Genomic DNA, 21,970 nt, shown 5'->3' on the forward strand with positions numbered 1-21,970 from the left:
ACGTAGAGTTTCTCTTGATGGAGAATGATGGTAATGAGTGCAGTTGTTAAACAAGGCAGCTTTTTAATGCTTTCTGATTCTTGTGTTGTCTATATATACACTGCTTTTGGAAAGACTGAAAATTTGAAATGGAACTGAACTGTGGCTGCCCAGTAAAACTAGGAAAGGTGCTGAACAAGCGTGCTGTGTTTCCATTGAGTCCTGGGATCGCTGCATGCTGACAGACAGGCAAATGAAGCCTTTGAATTAAGATAATTATGTTCCTGGAAGATGGACAGAATTGGTGTTTGGTTGGATGGGGCATTGAGCAACCTGGTCTAGTGGGAAGTGATATTAAAAGTCCCTTCCAACCAAAGTCATTGTATGTACTCTCAAGTTGCTTCCTGGCAGTGGTGGGCATTGATGGTTCCTGTAAAGCTTTTGCCATCTTTGGATCGCCAAGATTCAAACCAGGGCATATTTTCTCCAGTGCAAAAGCCCTGCTAAGGTTATCTAAGAACAGGGTAAAACTAAACCTTTGCTTTTGGGTCTTCTGAGTTCTGCTGTCCTGTGCCAGACATAGACGCATGGAGTTGTATTGGTACAGCGTCACTGTAATGCACATTGCTTTGGTGTGTGGCCAGATATAACTGTCAGGTGTTTATATGATCTGTTGCAGTGTTCTTATCTCTGTCTTGCTTGCAACTTGAAGATCTGTAAAAGCTTTTGCTTTATTGAAGGAAGCACATATGTATCAGAACACATCTTTACGTATTAGCGCTATGGAACTTTTCTTGTTTACTCTTAACATAAATTCTTGGAATGCTGGTTTATCACAGGGGTTTAACTTATGTTTTTCAGAATACTTTGAACACAACAGTTTTGAGCAATTTTGTATCAACTATTGTAATGAAAAACTGCAGCAATTTTTTAACGAAAGGATTCTGAAAGAGGTATGTTATATTGTTATGTTTAGGGAGGTTTTTTTTTTCCTCTCAGTAAGAAGATATTTAAACTAATGCTGTTTTTCATGAGATTGCTCACTTTGTTCAGATTAAAAGAAGTCAGTCAACAAATGGTCTTCTTACTATGTGATATGGGGTTGAGCTAGGAGAGAATATGGCTTCTTAAGTGCAACATCTTCCTTTCTTCTTCTCCTTAAAAAAGATACCATATTCAATGAAGGATTCTTTATCTTACATTCATTAAAATGGGGCTTGCAAATACTGTACAGAATCCTGTATTTAGTGGGAGTATCTATCATTATGAACACAAAGTTGAAATATATTAAGCTGTACAAGGAAATTCTAAAATGTGTGTTCATTCATGCTCTGTTTTGGTGGGTGGTAAAAATATGTGTCATGTATGATGTTTTCTCTTTTACTGTTATTCCTTTTTTTCTTCATAAAGGAACAAGAACTTTACCAAAAAGAAGGCCTGGGAGTTAATGAAGTACGCTATGTAGATAATCAGGACTGTATAGGTATGTATTTCCTGAAATATCATGCTATTCATTAGCATCATGTAGAAAAGAAGCTTACAGTAGAGGAGGCATGCTTTAGGCTACAAGGTTACGGTAGCACTGTCATGCTCTTAACAACTGTTGAAATGTTGTAATTTCTTTTAACTTTTTCTGATGTTGCATTTCCATTGGATCTGTGTTGTCCTACAGTGTGTAGTAACTGTAAGTGGGACTAGTTAATTTCTTGGGCATTTTCTTATAAAGCTATTCAGAATGCCCAAAATATAAAATAAAATGAGGAAGGGTGTGAAGAAAAAGTTCAATGAATTAAAAAACAAAACCCAAACAACTCTCCCACCCTACAACCCTTGTCATTGTTTATTTTTTTCCTATCCTTTCCTTTCTCTTTCTTTCTCTCTTCTTGCTTTTGCATTTATAGTAGTTTGTGGTAGCTAGTTGGTCCCAACTGAGCAGAGGATTCAGAACTCAAGATCCGTTGCAAAATGTTGTCTAAGCTTCTGTAGCTCTGCTGAAGAAGTTTTCACTTTGTAGGATAGGATTGTACAGATGGTAACCCTGATTTAACTCAACAAAGCTCTTGTCAAGTGAACCCTCTTAGCCATCCTGTGATAAAGAAATAGAGAAATATCTGCAGGAGAGAATAATAACATAGCAACAGGAAATATGTGGCTTTCATGAATGCAAACCGTATCTCTCATAGTGATTTAGTAATGCATGTATAAGCCTGCTCCTAAAAATGTTATTAACATGTTGTAACCCCTTACATGTGACCCTACCACAGTTTTTATATGTTTCTTCACTGTATGAAGCAAAGGTAAATTAAAAAAATTATGACCAGGTTAAACCGTGCCACTTATGCTTTATTTCTGTTGCTGTATAGTCAGGAGAAAAGGATTTTCTACTGCCTTTTGAAGTGAGTGAGAAAAATAATTGTGGTTTCAGTAAAAATATGATTATGTTTAAGGTATTGGGCCAGGCCAGTGGTAGCAGTTACCTGCTACAAGCAATTACATGATAAAAACCTATGTGCATATCACTTTTTCATGCTTTATGGGAATAGAGGACAATATTCAGCTTAAAACCTATAGTAAAAGTCAAACAGTCCTTGCCTTACCTTTTAGCCCTCTGTTTCTTGTGATAGAGTTAGAACTTGCTATAGAATCTTGATTAAATCAACAAATCAAATTTGTAGAATTAAATTTTTGTGTTAACAGCTTTTCCAGTATAGTTATAAAGAAGATCAGTAGCATTTTGCATTTGCAGTGTTCAGTTCTGGTATGTGTTGTTCAATTTTAAACATACTTTGTTTTATTAATAGATTTGATTGAAGCAAAATTAATAGGCGTGCTGGATATTTTGGATGAAGAAAATCGCCTTCCTCAACCAAGTGACCAACATTTCACTTCAGTTGTGCACCAAAAACACAAGGACCATTTCAGACTCTCTGTAGGTTTATTTGTGCTGGCTGTCTTCTTTTAATAAAACAGTTGTTGAAACAGCTGATTTTAATACTTGATTTAATGAAAACCTTTCCTTAGAAATTCCATGCCACACCACATACAGATCCTACGCTTTTGTTAAGGATGAGTTTGGTAATTGTGTCTGTTGAAAAGTTCATAAAAGGCTTGTTAAGTCTTCTAGGAATTCTAATAACCTGTTGTAAGTAAAGCCATATTCTTTGCTTATATTTCAGGATTGTTAGTATGTAATGCACGACAAAGAAACAAATTTTACATTTTAATTTAGATTTTTTTTAATATCAGATTATCTGCTTTGTTGTTCCTTTCCAAAATTGCTTGCTCCAATGAATGTTTGACTTGCAAAAAAATATGTATCTAGCTCTTAAGTCATGAAAATGAGTAACAAACAAGGTGAAATTTGTTGTTGTTAATTCTTTAATGTACAACACTCTGTGGGAGGTTTATGTAAATCTTTGCAACTTTTGTACATAACTTCTGATGAAATGCCAAAAACAAAGGTAGGGGGGTGGGGAGTGGGGAATTCCTGCTGAAAAAAATGCATGCAAAGAGAGCCAAAGAAAATTGCCAATGCTTTATTTTTTCTTAAATTTTATTCCTTAGCTTGTTTAATTAGGTTCCCATGTAATAATAAGTTCTTGTCAGTTTGCATATATACCTTCTAAAAGCATTTGAAGCTTTAGTCTAATCTTATTCATATGATAAGGCTGTTCATCAACTTCTCACCAGCTGCAAAGTAAGTGAAATAGGAAATGTTGAGGAAAGACAAAAAGAAAGTTGACTAGGTAATCTTAGCAGTCCTGATCACTTCTGTTTTGAATTTGAGGTCTCTAAGTGTGTGAATGAGAATGAAAGCAGGTTTATTTCAGATATTTTTGTTTGAACTGAAATTGTAGTTGTCCCCACAACTGTGCTGCAAGAAGTATTACTTTCAACATTTAGTGTTCCTGGCAAAATCACAATAGTGTCTTAGTCATAAATTTTTCTCACTTTCTGGTGTAATTCAGTTCTTCTTTATAATTCAAATTCTTAATTCCAGATCCCTAGGAAGTCTAAACTGGCTGTTCACAGAAATATCAGAGATGATGAAGGCTTTATTATCCGACATTTTGCAGGAGCAGTATGCTACGAGACGGTAATTTTACTTAATTTTACTTATTTCTGTTTTGGTTTCTAATAGTTTCTGGTGTTTATTGGTTTAAAAAAAAATTGAAAAAAAATAAAAAGCAGTGAAATTTCATCAGAAAGCAATTCATAAGTAGTGTGTTCTAACATACATTTTAATTTCTCTTAATTTCTCAGATGAAAGGCTTCTGTTGACATATTTTGTATAGGAGCTACTTATAAATCTATAGGTAACAGAGTCAACATTAAATATGTTGATCTTTGAACTACTACAGATCTTATGTCAACAGAAGTTTGCATCTGGAGGAGGGGAATGTACTATGTAACATAGAAGTGTTTCACTGAAGTGTAGCTTTTCAGCGCCTTACTTGTCCTTATATTCAGTGCCTGTTTATTCTACATTAAAAACCATGCGTTATACTTCTTTTCCATTTCTTCTGGCAGTAGAATTATTCATGTAAGAATATGAAATGTGTGAAGTTGTAACCTTCAAATTCAATCTGGATGGTTGTGTGTTTTTTTGATTAATCATCATACAAAAACATTGAAATATTCAATGCTGAATTCTGATGTGTGACGTCTGGAAAAATAAGGACTTAGGATAATGATTCGTGTTTATGATTCCAGTAATATCCTTCAAATTTGAAAATACCTTTTCTGCCTGTTATTATTTTGTGTAGGCAGTTAAAAGTTTGAAATAACATGAAAATACTTACCTGAATTATTCTTCTTGCCTTTTGAATGAAGCGTATAACTTTGTGTTTTGTTAATTTCCCTTAAGACTTCAGTCGTTGGGGCAGCTAGAATTAATTGCTATTATTTCTTGGCTTTTATTTTTCAGACACAATTTGTGGAAAAAAATAACGATGCTTTGCACATGTCACTTGAATCTCTTATATGTGAATCCAAGGACAAGTTTGTTCGGCAGCTGTTTGAATCTAACACTAATAACAACAAGGATCCCAAACAAAAAGCTGGGAAACTTAGTTTCATCAGTGTGGGAAACAAATTCAAGGTAACATAAGATAGCATATTATCTATTTTCTTGTAATACATGTCATTTCTAAATTACCTGAAACAAGTAGTACCTAAGGATGGGAGAACTAGTGGTTACCTGAGATTCATATAAGAATTTTGTTGAATACACATTTTATTTTCCCCTACTGAAACAAAAGAAAACAGTACATTAAAGTTAAGTGTTATCCATTTCTGTCAAAAGTATCTTTTATAATAGCTCTTACAGAGCTTTTGCAGTAATTCATAAGTCAGGATTTTGCTAAGCCACATAGATCTAAATTTGAATTCTGTGGACTTCCAGGACTTCTAAAAGCGGCAGAAGATGTTCTTCCATCCTGTCTTAATTGTGCACTGTGTAAGAAGAATTGGCTGCAGTTTATCATGCTCAAAATTCAGTGCCTAACCTAACCACTGTTTTTCCTCTTAAAATATTAGTAGTCGTGGTTTTCACAGAAATATGTTCATTGTGCTGAATGTTTCCTTTCTCAATACCTGAATCTGATGCTTCTCCTCATTTTCTCCTTTCTTCTGCTTGTTGTAAAGCTGACCTTCATACCTTGTCTTCTCCAAATGTTTTCTGCATCCTTTTCTCATTCAGCAATTTTATTTTAGCTGGACTATTCCAGCTCAGGATGGCTAGAAAGAGAACTATAGGGGAATTAAGAGAGGAAAAGCAGGCACAACCATGGGCCGCAGGTAACTTTTTCAATCTCATGGTTTTACTGTTGACAGAGCTGCTGCAATTTCAGCAAGAGCTCTGCTCAACATATCTGGGCCAGATCCAATGAAGGATTTACATGCCTTCAAATGAGGTGTTGCAACATTTTCTGTATGCTACCTAACGTAAGGCACTTAAAACCCCAACCTACATGCCTAGAGTCCCCTGGTAAATGCAGATATCTTAGACAATCCAAAAACCTACAAGTAGAGTGGGGTCTTGCCAATAACAAAAGAGTGTTTCTGCATTTCTGTTCCATGTAAAGGTTATGTATTGCATTGGGACTGTGAGATAAATTCCTTCTTGCTTTGTTTATCCTGTAGCTTAGTTTTTAGAACTGTTCTTGAAAAATGCAGAAGCTGGAAGAAAAGGAAGGATATGGTACCAGCACTCACTTTTTGTATGGCAACCACATTCTGCTTCAGATCTATGTTCAGTGTATTATCTCTTAATACATTTTTTCTCTTTCACCAAGTTATTGGTCATTTTAGCAGAGGGAATTCTTCTGAGATCCTTCTGGAGATAGGCTGTTGCATAGAGAAAAGTAAAATTTTGTTGGAGGCAGTAAGCATAGGAAGAGAGAGCTGATTTATAAGGCAGTGGTTTTGGTATTAAACTTCAATATTGGGCCTCCTGCTCTCTTGAATTTTGCTTTGATTATTTTCTTCTCCTTCTTATTACACTGTGATAGTAGAATTAAACTACAGCAATTGTTTTAATGTAAAATGCGTGAGCAGAAGAGAAAACGAAAATCAGAATTGCTTGCAGGTATGCCACCTCCTAAGCAAGCTCTGCAACCACACAGCTGCTTGGTGTGAAGCTGGCTTCATTGTTTTTTTTTTTTTTTTTTTTTTTGTAATTGCATTTTCCAAATTAAAGCAACTGGGATCTTTGAGATAATTTCCACTTTTTTCCATCTGAGTCTTCAGTTCCTCTTGGATTTAGCATCCCACTTGCAGTAAATGTGGAAATGTGAAAGATACAGTTGTCCAAGAAAGGCTGAAATAAAAATGGATCACTTTATGTTAGGCGACAGTTGTGTAGGAACTTTTTGTATTGGTTTTTTGGACTTTCTTGTTCACTTCTGCACATAGAACGTGACTAAAAGTCCTTTTTGGATCTGGCCCATCAATCTGTAGTTCTTTCGGTGTTTCCAACTTCCATGGCATCTTGAATGTATGTGTTAATTTCAGTAATTCATTTATTGTTACCTTCCCAGACACAATATGTACTATTGATGAACACTAATAGCCTTAATAATTTTGCTTTAGGTGTTGCCAAAATAAATTCTGTTATCTGAATAGAAATTGCATATTTGTAAGAATAAGAATTCATAGCCTTGTCAGTATGTCAGCAAGTCTTGAATTCTTCTAAATACAGCAATTTATAGTTGGTGAAGGTACTTGTTTTTTTACAAAGCACTTTAAACATCCCTTCCTTATAACTAACCAATTTTAATTCACAGAAACCAGTTGATGAAATGATGATGAATTAGTTCATAAGACATGCAGTCTTTGGGATGGTTTTATCTTAATGCATTAATGATGGATTAAATTGTGATAATTCAAAGAGCAGTAGTTTTAGCAATATGCCTTTTTCATGTGATCATCAGTGAAATTTACCTGAAAGAGGCTATGGCTTATTTCTTGTGAAGTCATGGACTATAAGGAAGGGGTATTTTTCTTCAAACAGAACCATACTTCTCAATGAAAATAAATTCCCTTTCCAAAATCAAGCATTTCCAACTTAAGAAAACATAAAAATTGTATCCAGAGTAGATATAAAGAGTATGTGAGCACTGAGCAGGAGGTTATTGGTGTTTGTCATACCTCTTGTGAAACTCCTTGTCTCTCTAACTTTATCCATGAAACATAAAAATACAACTATATCCTCTGGAAGGAAGTCTAACAGCTGTAGGTGATGCATGTTGCTAAGACAAATGTGATTTCCTGGACTCGAGGTATTTGAAAGATCTGGTTTAAATAAATCAGTCAAAAATCAGATCCTTTCCACATTTTTGTGCTAGTATGGAAAATGAGGAATCTGTTAGGACAGATAGAATTTTATCTTACTTCAGTTTATATACTTAATGTTTGCTAGTAAGCTAGAAAGGCTGACACAACAGTAATCTGTGTGGCAGAATAGACACACCTATATAATAAATAGTAACTGTTATTCTGACATAGTTCTGTAATACTTAAGTCCCTACTAAGTTGTATTCAATAGTGACTGTTTCCCTTGGTTTCCTAAGTATCTGGTGGTCCTGTACTCTTGCTCCCCGTTAATCCTGCTAATTACAGGATCGTGGCCTTAATACTGTATGTTTAAATACAGCTTAAGTAAATGTAGTTTAGAACTATTGATGACTACATTGTTGTCATCACTACAGAGTTAAAAATGTGTAAGTTTGGAATTAAAATACATTATGCAGATACATGAGCTGAAATAACTTTTGACTTAAAGTTTTGAGCCAAAATACCTTTGAAAAGATGAAAAAAAATCTGTTTTCTGTGTTATTTAACTGCAAGTACACTTGTTAATGATGAAATCTGGACTTTCACAAATTTTATTGTTTTTAGTTGCTGCTTTCAGTCTCATTTCCTCTGTAACTTTATTATGAAGACATTATTTCCTTTATTTTCCAACAAAAACTTACACTCGTTTATGACAATTACATTACAGTAAATAACTGATGGAATAAATAACATGGTGGTGTCGTTCAGTTAAACACAAGAAGTTTCTTCAGAACCATTCATGTACTCTTGCACGATTTTGTCTGTTAAAAAATGTGAATGTTTGATTTACTAACAGTACACGTGCATGCAGTAATGCCATACCACTGTTTTGTGTGTATGTTTCTGTGGTTGTCATGGCAAGACAATTGAAATACCTGTTTTCTTTTACAGACTCAGTTAAATTTGCTTCTTGAGAAGCTTCACAGTACTGTAAGTATATACAGAGATGCAGGTCCATCATTTTCTGAAACAAATCATTGTCCATAATCTCATGTAAATGAGGTTGTAGCTGTCCAGTGGTAAATAATGCTTTGTAGTTTGCAGTTATATGGCACTTCTAAAGTATCCTGCTCTGCAGGTGATGAGTACTAATTTGCTTGCTTTAAAAAGCAAAACCTAAAAATCATTTAAAAACAAAAAAAAAAAGATAAGTAGAATGGAAATTACAACATAGGTAAAAAACAAATAAACATTAAAACTGTTTGATCTGCAGTCTCTGGTTTTTTCAGTTTAATTTCCCTTCATTCACTGTTAATCGCTGATGAATAATTTGCAAAATATTTAGAGATTTTTGTTTAGAAGATAAGGCAATAAATTATTACTTTGTCTTCAGTCAGCATTAAAGCAATTATGACTAGAATGTTTTATTTCACTCCCCCTTAAAGAGAGAATGACTATGAGCAATCAGAGAAAGCAGTGGTTAAAATTATGGAAGTAATACATGTGGTGATAAGAGCAGATGGGAACAATATGCGGGAAGGGAAAGCAAAGGCATGAGCCAAAAGAAACTGTAAGAACTGAAAGATACAAGAAAGGAAGGTCAGGTTCACCTGGCATGATTGCAGCGTCAGCACACTGGTAGCACATGATCTCTGGAGAACTAAGGTGTTTAGGTGATATCACTGTGGAGAATACAATGAGCGCAGCAGGATCTGGGCTGCTACGTCCTAAATTGTATTAGTGCTAACAAAAACAGTTGATTGAAAACTCAAAAGTTGATGTCTGTTTTGTTAAGACTAAGGCTAGACTGTAAAAAAGATATGTGAGAGCAAAAGAATGCCAAAGTTTCTTTTTAGAAGACTGTTATTTCATTTCTTCCCTTTCCGCCACCTCCCTCCCCAACCATGATTCTTAAATGACTGACTTATTTCAGGAGGTTACAAAATGTTAGATTTTGCTAACTTGTTGTTTTAATAACAGGGATCTAGCTTTATTCGCTGCATCAAACCTAATTTAAAGATGACAAGTCACCATTTTGAAGGAGGACAGATCCTCTCCCAGCTTCAGTGTTCAGGTAGCGTATGCCTCTGATATTTTTCCATCTGTTTATTAATTTGGACATTGTAGATTGATCAAAGTTTGAAACGTGTGAGGTGGAAGCTCTATTTCCTCGTTTGAATTGTTGATCTCTAGAAGGTATCACATGAGCAGTTATTTAGGTGTGCTGCAATTTGTTCTTTTTTTTAAGTCGATAACATCAAGAAGCAATTGATCTTAGCAGCTGTAACATCTGATCTTTGTAAGAGTCACTCTAATTTCCATCAACTGTTTTTTCCATTGATTTTAATTAGCTTTCCCAAAGATTATTTAGGAATTGAAAGTGCTGGTATTGCTGTTCTCCGTAGGGTGTTTTTTCACAGAAGTACTTCAATATTTTTTCTCTTTTCTGTATTTTTGTATGTTTAGTGGCTTGTGTTTAATTTTTTTCTCTTTTTGAAGTTGAGATATTTCCAGTTTCTGCAGCTGGTGTTTTGACTAGCCCATGTGTGTTTATCATTCTGTGTTACTGGCACAAAAGCTTAACAGTTTTTTAGCAGTTAGAATTCCATGTACAATATTCATCAGTGGATTTCTTCACATTAATTTGTCAGAAATTCACTTAATTTGTCAGAAAAATCCAACAAAGAACCCCTTTCTCCTACGATGACAATTACAGTGTTTCACAACAGTCTTACAAGCCCACTTTTCCATGTATGTGTCCATGTAAATTCCATTAGGAAGCAGTGGACAAAACCTGGCAAGGCCTGTGCAGCTTGAAGTGATTTGAACCTTTTCTTGACTTTGTGTCTGTGCTTTACTGATGCGCTAGCTAGGCACAACTAAAATGTAGTCACGGGATTTGGAACATTAAAATTACATCTTATCAGCTGATAACAAGTAATGCAAGAACACAAAATGTTCTTGCACAGCATTTGCATTTTTATTTGTACTGCATCTCAAAAAAATCATTTACATGCTAAAAATAAAAGCCTGGTTGGGCGTCATTTCTTTCTTTCTTCAAAAATGAATTATAAAATACCAAATCTGCTAATAAGGAAGAACGACCAGGAAAAAAACCAAAAACGTGCTCTGTATGACTGGATGTCACTTATATCTCAGGGAGGGAGGGATTGTACAGACTCTGTTCATCAGTTCAGTATCAACTTCTTGTGAATGATTGCATAGTAGAGGCTAAATCAAGTCCCAGCTGAAATTTTTGTTTAGGTCTCTGAGCAAAGTCTTTCAGTTTCACTGTTGCTCACTTTTGTGCGTGTGTTTCTATGTATTTAGGAATGGTGTCTGTTCTGGATTTGATGCAAGGTGGTTTCCCATCACGAGCTTCATTTCATGAACTATATAATATGTACAAGAAATATTTGCCTGAAAAATTGGCGCGACTGGATCCCAGACTCTTTTGCAAGGTGAGAGACATTAATTCTTCTTTGCTATTACTTAGGATTGAAAATATATTCTTGTGTTATTTTGAAGGTGGCAAAATATCAACCTGACTGCTTGCTGTTTTTCAGGCACTATTTAAAGCTCTGGGACTAAATGAAATTGATTACAAATTTGGGTTAACCAAGGTGTTTTTTAGACCTGGCAAGGTAAGGCTCCTCTTGTTGAACTTGGATATGAATTGTAGAATAAATTGGACTGGAAGGGAGAAAGTTCTGAAGGTGGTGTTTTTCAGTGCGCTGCTGAAAGTATAACCAACTAAAATAAATTTGCCCAGGGTTTTTCATAAACAATATTCATAATCTGTTGAAAAAAAATCAATATTAACATGACTAGAAATTGATTTCATAGTATTGTTGCTAATGCTACTGTATTCCTGAAGCAATGTTTGGATACGACAGGTTGTCCAGATGCTGTAACAGTCACTTAAGACCATTTTGTTGAACGTTAAAGGAGCAAATCAGAGCAAATGAATAAATATTTTTTACTAAAATTGTTATGGATGGAATATGATTCTAAGCATTGCTGCTTCTGCCCAGAAAAAAAAGTAGAAAGCTATTGTGAGCAGACAGGAAAAAGCTACTGTAGTCCTAGAAGAATGTCCTTAATGTCTGATAAATGTCAAAAAGTAGAAGAGCAGGATTTTCAGTAAATATTGACTTTAGATGGACTTTTATACAAAAGTTAGAAACTGGGAAGTGTTTTCTCCTACATTACAGAGTTAGAGGCATATTGTAGATGTGGAAGGTCAGAGTGAGTATTCAGGAAGTGAGTAAACAAATTATTTAAAAATAAAATTAAGCAATAAATATTTTCAATGATGATGAATTGGTAGATTAAGCAAAATGCAAATGTTGTACACGAATTAAAAACAAAACAGCACTTATTCCTGTTGTCATTAAAGTTGGCAGACATACATACTCACTTGAATTAATTGATAGCCAATATAATGGTGATGTTAAAAAAAATATATTACCTTTTGAACTTAATGTGCTCTTTAGTAATAACACCTAACACTCTCTGTTCTCCTCATTTGTAAAACTGGTTTTGTATTTAGTTTGCAGAGTTTGATCAAATAATGAAGTCTGATCCGGATCACTTAGCAGAGCTAGTTAAAAGGGTCAATCACTGGCTCATCTGCAGTCGCTGGAAAAAAGTTCAATGGTGTTCTCTCTCAGTGATTAAATGTATGTATTTTATATTTATTAAACTAAAGTTTTTGTTTAAAATACAGCAAAGCAATGATAACCTCTTTTAAATGTGGCCAAGAGCATGTATGGCACATGCTTATGTACTGAAATTTGAGTAATTTGCATTCAAGGCTGGTGAGATTTTGTAAGCTATACATTGGGGACCTATGTAAGGGCTTCAAGCAGAGGTTTGTAAAAGTAGTGGTGGGTTGCATCTTCTCATCATTGGCATCTGATATCCTTGGATGCTCACTAATGTATGGGTAAGCACCTGCTCAGAAGTACCTAGCAGTCACAGGACTTGTGGAGGGAGAGACTTTTACATCAGCAGGAAAGAGCAATAGCTGTACTCTCATCTGACAACCTGGAAAGCACCTGCATAAAGGTTACCTCTAGACAAAAACTGCAGGCTTGGGAGCACTGATGTGCATAATGGGGCAAACATCTCCACTCCTGCAACTACTGCCAATAAGCAAGTAAGTGCCCAGCACTGCTGATATACAGTTTGTAAGTGCTTGGCCTGCTCAGTTTGTGGTGAGGAGTAGAAATAAAGCAATGAGAAATAAAGATCGGTGGTGGCAGTGACTTGGGGATTTTTTTCTCTTTGTTTTTATGCTGAATTATTACTGGGGGAGCCCGTATGGAGCTTCTCACTCAGGACTGTGAATTCTGTTGTCTGCTGTGTTTTATGAATTTGACCCAGATCTCAAAGTGCACATAGTATACATTGTGTAGCCTACAGTTATATGAGGAATACAGGAGTTGTGTTAAATTGTTTAAACCATTGAGACTCAGTATTTCTTGTGTGTTTACAGTGAAAAATAAGATAAAATACCGAGCTAGTGCCTGCATCAAAATACAAAAGACTATTCGTATGTGGCTTTGCAAGAGAAAACACAAACCACGGTAAGAGGATATTCCTTGGTTGAAGAAAATGGATGCCTTTGTAATACTTTTTTATGAATGTCTAAAAGACGTTGTTGTGGCTTAACCCAGCAGGTAGTTAAGCACCACACTTTCTTTTGCTCACTCCACAATCCCAGTGGAATGAGGGAGAGAACTGGGAACAAAGAGGAACTTATGAGTTGAGATAAAAACTATTTACTGAGATAGAAAATGAAGAAGGAAAAAAAAAAACAACCAGTAATAATTTATATATATATATTGTTATATATATATGTGTGTGTGTATACACATATATATATGTATATGCACACAAATGTGTGTGTGTGTGTGTGTGTGTGTATATATAAAATGCATGTATACACACACACACACACACACATATATATTTTTTACAAAGAAGTTATGCACAATGCAGTTGCTCACTGCCTGTTGATTGATGTCCAGCCAGCTCCTGAGCAGCTGCTGTCCTCCAGGTCAACTCCTCCCAGTTTTTAAACATTTTTTTTGCACGATCGTATATGGTATAGAATATCTTTTGGCCGGATTAAGTCAGCTGTCCTGGTTCTGTCCCCTCTCAGCTCTTTATGCCCTCAGCTTCCCTGCACTAGCAGGACATTACCAAAAGCTGAAAAACTGAAATTTCCTTGGCTTTGTCTGTTCCGCACTGCTCAGCAACTACTGATACACTGGTGTGTTACCAACATTGCTTTTTTCCCTGTGCCAAAACACATCATACCAGACACTATGAAGAAAATTAACTCTGTCCCAACTGAAACCAGTACAGAGATGTACTGTGCATAACTAACTGTATCTGAAGTCCTGGAATGATGCCAAGTTATGATAGAAGGGAGCTTTGAGAGGTGCTCTGTTCTACCTGTCTTTGTCAAGGACCAGTAGCCTAAGTAACAGTATAGACAAAATTAGGAACAAGAAATACTTTATTTTTTTGTTTGTAATGAGAGTTATGGGGCCCTGGCACAGCTGCCCAGAGAAGCTGTGGGTACCCCATCCCTGGAGGCACATAAGGCCAGGTTGGATGTGGCCCTGGGCAGCCTGAGCTGGTGGGTGCTGTCACTGTTTATTACAGGGGGCTGGAACTAGATGGTGTTTTTACAGGACCCTTCCAACTCAAGCCATACTATGACTGTCTGATTCTGTAAATCTGAGCATTTCCTAAGAGAGATTTGTTTGTAAAATCCTTCAGTGGAAGTGTAGTTATTGGGAGTACTTAGTATCTCTAACTGCAATTTAAGCTCATGAATTTTTATCCTTTACTCATTTATACATTCCATTATAGGCCTACTTCTTATTTATCATAATAATTGTGTCCTATTTTGCCTCTTCTTTAAATTAAATAATTTCATTAGCTGTAATCTGATTACATGGAATGCTGATGGAAAAAAAAGTGGTCATTAAGCATTGCTGACACCTTTTTCTCTTTGATAGAGATCTGTCTCTCTGTTCTTTATTAGTGGGTTTCCTATAAAATTTCTGATTTCAGTGGCTTCTATGATGACTGTGTCTGCAGAGTTTGACTTGTATCATTTGTATTCAATATTGCTTCTTTAGGAAGCTGCAAGATATGGTGAATTCCCTGACCAGATTCAGTCTTGTTTTTGTCTTGATTCAGCCCTATGGCTCTGTAAATGGCACAACTCACATTTTTCAACTCCACTGAAAATTTTCAAGTGGTGATGATTCTAATGGTTTATTACTGGAAAACAAATAAACAAACAATCAACCCAACCACTGATTCTTGAAGTAAATATCAGTTTTCCCATGTGCTTAATGACCTGGTCACTGATAATTGGTATTCTTGATGATTGTTGGTAAAAGGCTCCTCTGCTGTTTAGTTAGTTCATGTTGATAATGTTTGAATTTCAGGAAGATGGTGAACTCTATCTGAAAGCATTACTTGTCTCCCTGTTTACCTTTTTAATGTTGAATGTTAGTGGTAGTTTTAAAAATACAGACTTGTGAAAACATCTCAAATAAACTGCCTTACATTCACAGCATTGATGGTCTGATAAAGGTCCGTACGCTGAAAAAGAGACTTGATAAGTTTAATGAAGTAGTAAGTGCTCTGAAGGAGGGGAAGGCAGAGACGAGCAAGCAGATCAAGGAGCTGGAGCATTCAATTGATGCTTCAATGACCAAAATTAAGGTATGATATTAATCAGAAAAATAGAAATCTTCTGAGAACTTAATTTAAAAGGTCAAAGTACTTTTTTTTTTTTTTTTATAGGAAAGACATTTAAATATAGAAATATAATTTGTTTTCGGAGTGAGTGAACACTGCTACATCTTGTTTAAATTGTTTGTGAATATTACTGAAGTAAGTCTGGATTTTGGTATTGTTATGTGTTTCAGAATCACAATTGGAGAATTTTGAGGAGTGAGTGTATATTAATCTTGTGAAATGTGTGTTGTTAGTAATTCACTTACTGCTTTTATTATTAATCAGGAGTGAACCTAAAAGCATCACAGTGTGAGGAAGTAGATATTTCAGTTTTGAGTTTGTTTAGACCTGGTTGTAACTGGAATTTAGTTTGCTGAATTTGCTTCTGTAGTCTCTTACCAGCAAAACACACTGACAAAATGGTCAGAGGGCTGGAGCACCTCTCTTATGAGGAAAGGTTGAGGGAACTGGGCTTGTTTAGCTTAGAGGAGAAAGGGCTCTGGGGAGACCTCATTGTGGCCTTCCAGTACATGAAGGGAGCGTATAAACAGGAGGGGCAGTGACTGTTTGCGAGGGTGGACAGTGATAGGACAAGGGGGTATGGGTTTAAGCTGAGATAGGGCAGGTTTAGGTTAGATATCAGGAGGAATTTTTTCACTCAGAGGGTGGTGATGCACTGGAACAGGTTTCCCAAGGAGGTTGTGGATGCCCCATCCCTGGAGGTATTCAAGGACAGGCTGGATGTGGCTCTGGGCAGCCTGGTCTGGTGGTTGGTGACGCTGCACATAGCAAGGGGGTTGAAACTAGGTGATCATTGTAGACCTTTTCAACCCAGGTCATGGGTTGAAAATGAAAGCAGACTGGAATCTATTAACGTTAGGGGAAAAAAGTGTGTTTTATGTTTCATCCTATGTTATAGACTTCTGTGGGTCCTGTGTAAATATTTTGATCTTTAACATCACTGTTGGAATGGTGGTATAGTTAACCTGTCAACTTATACTTCTTTTTTCCTAATAAAATTCAGACAACTTGGTTATCATCATGATACATCCTTAAAATGGTCAGAAAACATCCCATGTCACAGCTTGATTGGTATGCATCAGTGTGTAAGGTGAAATTGGACTGTAGCTATCAGTGAAATTTGAAAACATGCAGTGAAGACAACTGCTTTAATTTTATTTATTTATTTATTTTTGACACATTGATTATCAGTAACTTTTTTTTTTCTTAAATACATTAGTCAGAATGTGGTCCATAGTAAGAGTTATTAAATCTATTTTGTAGTGTGACATAAAAAGCAGAGATGTAAATAACCAATAAGAACATAACAGAAAAATAGGAGGCTATCAGTTTTCATCTTAGGATAGTAAGAATTAATTTCTGGTACAGAATGGCAAGGTTTCAGAAATTAATTCAGGTTTCAAAGAAAATTCGTGACTATTTGCAGTGATAAAATGGAGACTGTTTTTACTGCAGTTTTGTGTGAGGAGAGCAGTGCATCTGCAAGACTTTAAGATGGAAGGAGGGATCTGCTTAAGTTCACTGACTATGCAGTATATGTATAACTTAATTGCAACACTCAAAGCTTTTCATTTCTCAAATGTAATTTTTAAATACACATTTTTTTAAAGTGAATTACAAATGCAAAGGAATATTATCCCCCTCTTTTTATTGTAATTTTGCAGACCACAGTGATGACTAGAGAACAGATAATGAAAGAATATGATGCTTTAGTTAGGAGCTCAGAGCAGCTTCTGAGTGCACTGCAAAAGAAAAAACAGCAGGAGGAAGAAGCAGAGAGGTTACGACGCATCCAGGAGGAAATGGAAAAAGAAAGAAAGAGACGTGAGGAGGAAGAGCAACGGCGAAGGAAGGAAGAAGAAGAAAGGCGTCTGTGAGTCTTAAATAAGTTTCTGGCTTTAGAATAAGAAGAAAATAGGAAAAGCACTCAATTGGGTTATTTTTAATATTACCCTGCTTAAAGAGAGTTGCTTGAATTGTGCTTGTGGCGACCTATTCATTGTTAAAATATTTCCTCTCCTTTCCAAACAATTTTAATGTTAAGTGTAGTCAGGATAGAGTATTTAAATGATTTTATGGTGCAGCTCATGATGCAGACAGACTTGCAAAAGTCCTTGAATTTAAATACGGGTTTTATCATAACTGTACAGTCCCTTGGACTGTCATTTAATTTTATGGAGGATGCTTTGGTATTACTTGTTTGCTTGCATTGTTTTAGTAACTTATTAAAAGTTTTGATTTCCTCTTCGTCTTTTCTAATAGAAAATCTGAGATTGAGGCAAAGAGAAAACAGGAAGAAGAAGAAAGGAAAAAGAGGGAAGATGAAGAAAAGCGCATTCAGGTAATGTTTTAGCTATGGTTTTCTTGATTTGTTTTTATTTCTTTTGTTTTTAAATCTTTTTACGGCTTACAATTTGCACTGAGTCTAATGGCTTTATTTTGTGAGTAGGTCTCCAAATTATACAGCAGTATTGCATTTGGTTCACGTAATACAATCTGTGTAGAAGTAGTGCTATAACTGAATTATAACTACAAGAGGAAGAATGCATAATCTAAATTCAGTTTTCAGATAAGGAAGAATGTGCATGTGAATGAAACCCATAAAGAGGATTCTGCTTGGGAATTGTTTGTATTAAGCACATATATTTTCCTCGAGACATAAGAGAGGGTTAAAAGGATAATATTTAAAAGTTTACTGTTACTAAAATTCTTTTGGTAGTGTTTGCTGACATTGTTGAATGGGAATAGAGAGCAGAATAAGATGTGAGAAAAATTTGTTTGGCATCTTACAGTTGTAATAGTGAGGACAATAAGGCCAAAGTTAAAAAAAAAAGTAGCAGAAGGATTTTTTGCTTTTACTTATAAACTTGCCCTCAGGAGTTCCAGGTCCCTGAATCTTCTTCAAAAATATGCAGCAAGTAAATAAAATACAGATTAGGGAACATTTAAGCTGGATCCACATATGTCCAAAAACCTGATGGGATGTGCCTGCAATCACTGAAGGAGCAGACCAGTGTCACTTCAAAGTTACTTTTGATGACCTCTGAAGGGTCATGGCAGTCAGGGAAGGTGTTGAGTTCTGGAAGAAGACATGTGCTACTCCAGGCTTAGGAAGAGCAAGGAGGGGGATTTGGGAAACCATCAGCCTTACCTCAATTGCGGGGAAGGCATGGGAGCAAATAATTCTGGAAGCCTTTCTGAAATAGTGAAGGACAAGAAGGTGGTTGGGAGTAGTCAGTGTGGATTTATGAAAGGCAAGTCATGCCTGACTAATCCACTAGCCCTATCTGATGAGGTGGTTAGCTTGGTGGGTAATGGGAAAGCAGCAAATGTTACTTAACTCAAATTTAGCAGGGCTTTCAACACTGTTCTTACAAATGTCTTCATAGAAAAAACAGATGTGGTATGAGTTAGGTAAGTGGACAATGAGGTGGATTGAAAACTGGCTCAAAGGTCATGATGGCCAGCTGGAGGCCAGTCATTTAAGCTGTACTCTAAGGATAAATACTGGGGCTAATACTGTGTAACGTTTTCATTAACGATCTGGATGATGAAGCTGGCTGTGCCATTAGCAAGTTTGCAGATGATAAAAAACTGTTCCATAGGCCAGATGGATGTGCTACTATTCAGAGAGATGATGAAGAGGCTAGAGAAAAGGCTTGGAAAGAGTCCAGTGGAGGGCCACAAAGATGGTGAAGGGCCTGGACCATCTCCCCTATGAGGAGAGACTTAGGGAACTGGGTCTGTTTAGCCTTGAGAAAAGAAGGCTGAGAGGGGACTTGATCCAGGTTTATAAATACCTAAGGTGTGGGAGCTATAGTGGCGAGGCTGGTCTCTTTTCAGTAGTGCGTGGGGACAGGACTAGGGGCAATGGGCTGAAACTCCAGCATAGGAAGTTCCGCACGAATGTGCGCAAGAACTTCTTTACGGTGAGGGTGACGGAGCACTGGAACAGGCTGCCCAGGGAGGTGGTGGAGTCTCCTTCTCTGGAGATATTCAAGACCCGCCTGGACGCCTTCCTGTGCGACGTGGTGTAGGGAGCCTGCTTTGGCAGGGGGGTTGGACTCGATGATCTCTAGAGGTCCCTTCCAACCCCTATAATTCTGTGATTCTGTGATTCTGTGAAATTAGCTGACCAGAATCTCATAAAGTTTAACAAAGGGATATTAAAAAGAAAAAAAAAACAACCTATCTCTGGGGAAGGAATAACCCCTATGCATAGAGGCATGCTGGGGGAACCTGGTTAAGCAGCTCTGCAGAGGAGGCCTTGTGGTTATGGTGAACATATGGGCTTTTTCAACAAACAAGGCCAATGGCATCCTGGACTGCGTGAGAGGGAAATAGCATGTCCAGCATGTCATAGAATGTGAGTGCAGTGTTAGAGAGCCCAGAGATGAAAAAAAAGAGAGCTGTGGATGTACTAGATAACTTCAGTAATGGGTAATGGATTCATCGTCAAGAAGACAAGACATCAAGAAGGAGAATGTTTGTGCATTGGGAGCATGCTAGATTCCTGATGGAACTTAAGTAGCTATAATGAGTTGATTTGGTAGATAGAGGGAGAAAATTCAGGAAGAAGAGGTGTTAGCAACATTCTTTAACCTCACCATTTATAGATCACTCTTTGATGTCTATTTTGGGTAGTTATTGCTAAAACTGAATTCATTTTGTTTGCCACTTGCTATTCATTTATTTTCTGTTCACAGAGGTATTGTGTAGTGATATGCATTAAGCTGTTGGTTGTGGTACACCATATGCTACATTCTTGTTACTTGGGACAGGAGTAATCATCTTAATACCTTAAAAAATAGGGATATTTTTTGAAATTGAAAGCCTTCAAGCGGCTTAATACTGCTCAGTTTCTCGTGCAGACTTTTCAAGAGAAGAAGCACGTGCTTATTGTAGAAGAGTAACCTTTTAACTAGGCCTTAGCTGCAGTGCGCTTATGGTAGAGGAAAATGGGAGAAGAAATGCGAGCATTTATCATGTCTGTCAGGTCAGCTCTTTGTATTCCAGAGCTGAAACTAGTAGTGTATTCTGGTTGCTGTTGTGGAGTAAGACAAGATGTCTGCCCAAATCAGTGAAAGCTGCTAAGAAAACGAAAACCAAAGAAAATGTTATGAATAAAAATGACTGGGGTTATTTATTTTGTGGTACTCAAAGGCACTGCCCAAAACTGCATGGAATTCTTCCATGATAACATAACAGCAAAGTAGAGGAATTTGGGTTTAATAGCATGTTACAAAACTTGTCCTAGTGGTTCTTGTAACTTTATCTGTATGAGAGAAATTCTGTAAGCAGTTAAAACTTTGACAGTCTGGTCATTTATTTTGGTAGTAAACGTAAGAGAATATCATAATTAGCACATCGCTAAAAGAACCACCTGTTTCTAGTCCACATGCAAGGTCAGATATACTGGACTGGAGGTCTACTTGTTTTTAAATGACTTTTAACAGTATATAACACTTGAGAATCAGAGTTTAGAGTTAGGAGTCTTTTGCTGATACTGCATTCCGGGTGAGTTTGCTCTTTTTCTTTTTTTCTTGTTTTTATTATTATTATTTTAATTAGAAGTCACATGTGGTCTGAGGCTGTGTTTGGCCTCAGCTTATCTGTAAACATCTTCATAATATTGGTAGTAGTGAGAGGCTACAAGTAGCCTTTCAGCTACTTCTGTGTAAGATATGTGCAGTTTTTACCACCAGCACTGCAGCCTAACTGATGAAAAATGGATCTTTGCTGTGTGGCTGCGGCTGTTGCCAGTATTAGAAGAGTAGGCAAATCTGGCTTTTAGAAGTTAAACATAAAGAGGCAGCAAGATGCTATTTGGCTAATCTTGAAGCATAAAGGATGGGTCCACTCAGGAAGCAAACAGGACTCTTGGCAGAAAGTTTAAAAGCCTGGCCTGCCAGCACTATAAGCTTCTCTAGACATAATCTTTATTTGTGTTTCTGTTTCTGAGATGTTGATGTTTGCAGAATGCAATTTACACTTTAAAATGTTGCATTTGGATACTAAGCAGACATACGATCCAGTAGGGCATTTATTTCTTCCACATAGTTAATTATTCATTATCTTTCCTTCTTGTGGTAGTTACTATCAGATAATTCAAAATGGGATTCATAGCAGAAAGTTACTGGTGTTTCTGTACTCCCTTTCTGGTGCAAATTTGTGATGCTGAGTGGGAAGTGACTTTGTCTCCTGTGTTAACTTGGACACCAAGGAAGGCACAACTAACAGCTGGCATATGTGACTTCTAGAACTTGGAATTGAATGGTCACATTTTCTTACTATGTGCGCAAGACCCTTTGTTAAATAAAGATGATAAGCTGGAATTACAGCTTTGTGCTGCAGAGGTGTTGTATTTGAATTATTTTTCCACTGCAGTAAGTTGAAATTTGGCAGTTCATTTAAATTCAAACCC

The 21,970-nt window shown here is 36.5% G+C and overlaps 1 protein-coding gene across 4 annotated transcripts in view; it reads left to right on the forward strand.

The window, feature by feature from the left end:
• The window catches only part of MYO6 (myosin VI), a 96,673-nt gene that overhangs the window by 58,531 nt on the left and 16,172 nt on the right, over nucleotides 1-21,970 (forward strand). For all 4 annotated transcript variants that reach the window (XM_072332161.1, XM_072332162.1, XM_072332163.1 and 1 more), the window contains exons 14-27: nucleotides 841-932; nucleotides 1,390-1,462; nucleotides 2,781-2,908; nucleotides 3,980-4,075; nucleotides 4,907-5,080; nucleotides 8,707-8,745; nucleotides 9,736-9,829; nucleotides 11,086-11,216; nucleotides 11,322-11,399; nucleotides 12,308-12,437; nucleotides 13,256-13,346; nucleotides 15,360-15,510; nucleotides 17,211-17,419; nucleotides 17,809-17,887. In XM_072332161.1, coding sequence (XP_072188262.1) covers nucleotides 841-932; nucleotides 1,390-1,462; nucleotides 2,781-2,908; nucleotides 3,980-4,075; nucleotides 4,907-5,080; nucleotides 8,707-8,745; nucleotides 9,736-9,829; nucleotides 11,086-11,216; nucleotides 11,322-11,399; nucleotides 12,308-12,437; nucleotides 13,256-13,346; nucleotides 15,360-15,510; nucleotides 17,211-17,419; nucleotides 17,809-17,887 — 1,565 coding nt within the window. The remainder of the gene's footprint in view (nucleotides 1-840; nucleotides 933-1,389; nucleotides 1,463-2,780; nucleotides 2,909-3,979; nucleotides 4,076-4,906; nucleotides 5,081-8,706; nucleotides 8,746-9,735; nucleotides 9,830-11,085; nucleotides 11,217-11,321; nucleotides 11,400-12,307; nucleotides 12,438-13,255; nucleotides 13,347-15,359; nucleotides 15,511-17,210; nucleotides 17,420-17,808; nucleotides 17,888-21,970) is intronic.

Source organism: Excalfactoria chinensis, chromosome 3, assembly GCF_039878825.1.
Source record: "Excalfactoria chinensis isolate bCotChi1 chromosome 3, bCotChi1.hap2, whole genome shotgun sequence".
Lineage (NCBI taxonomy): Eukaryota > Metazoa > Chordata > Aves > Galliformes > Phasianidae > Excalfactoria > Excalfactoria chinensis.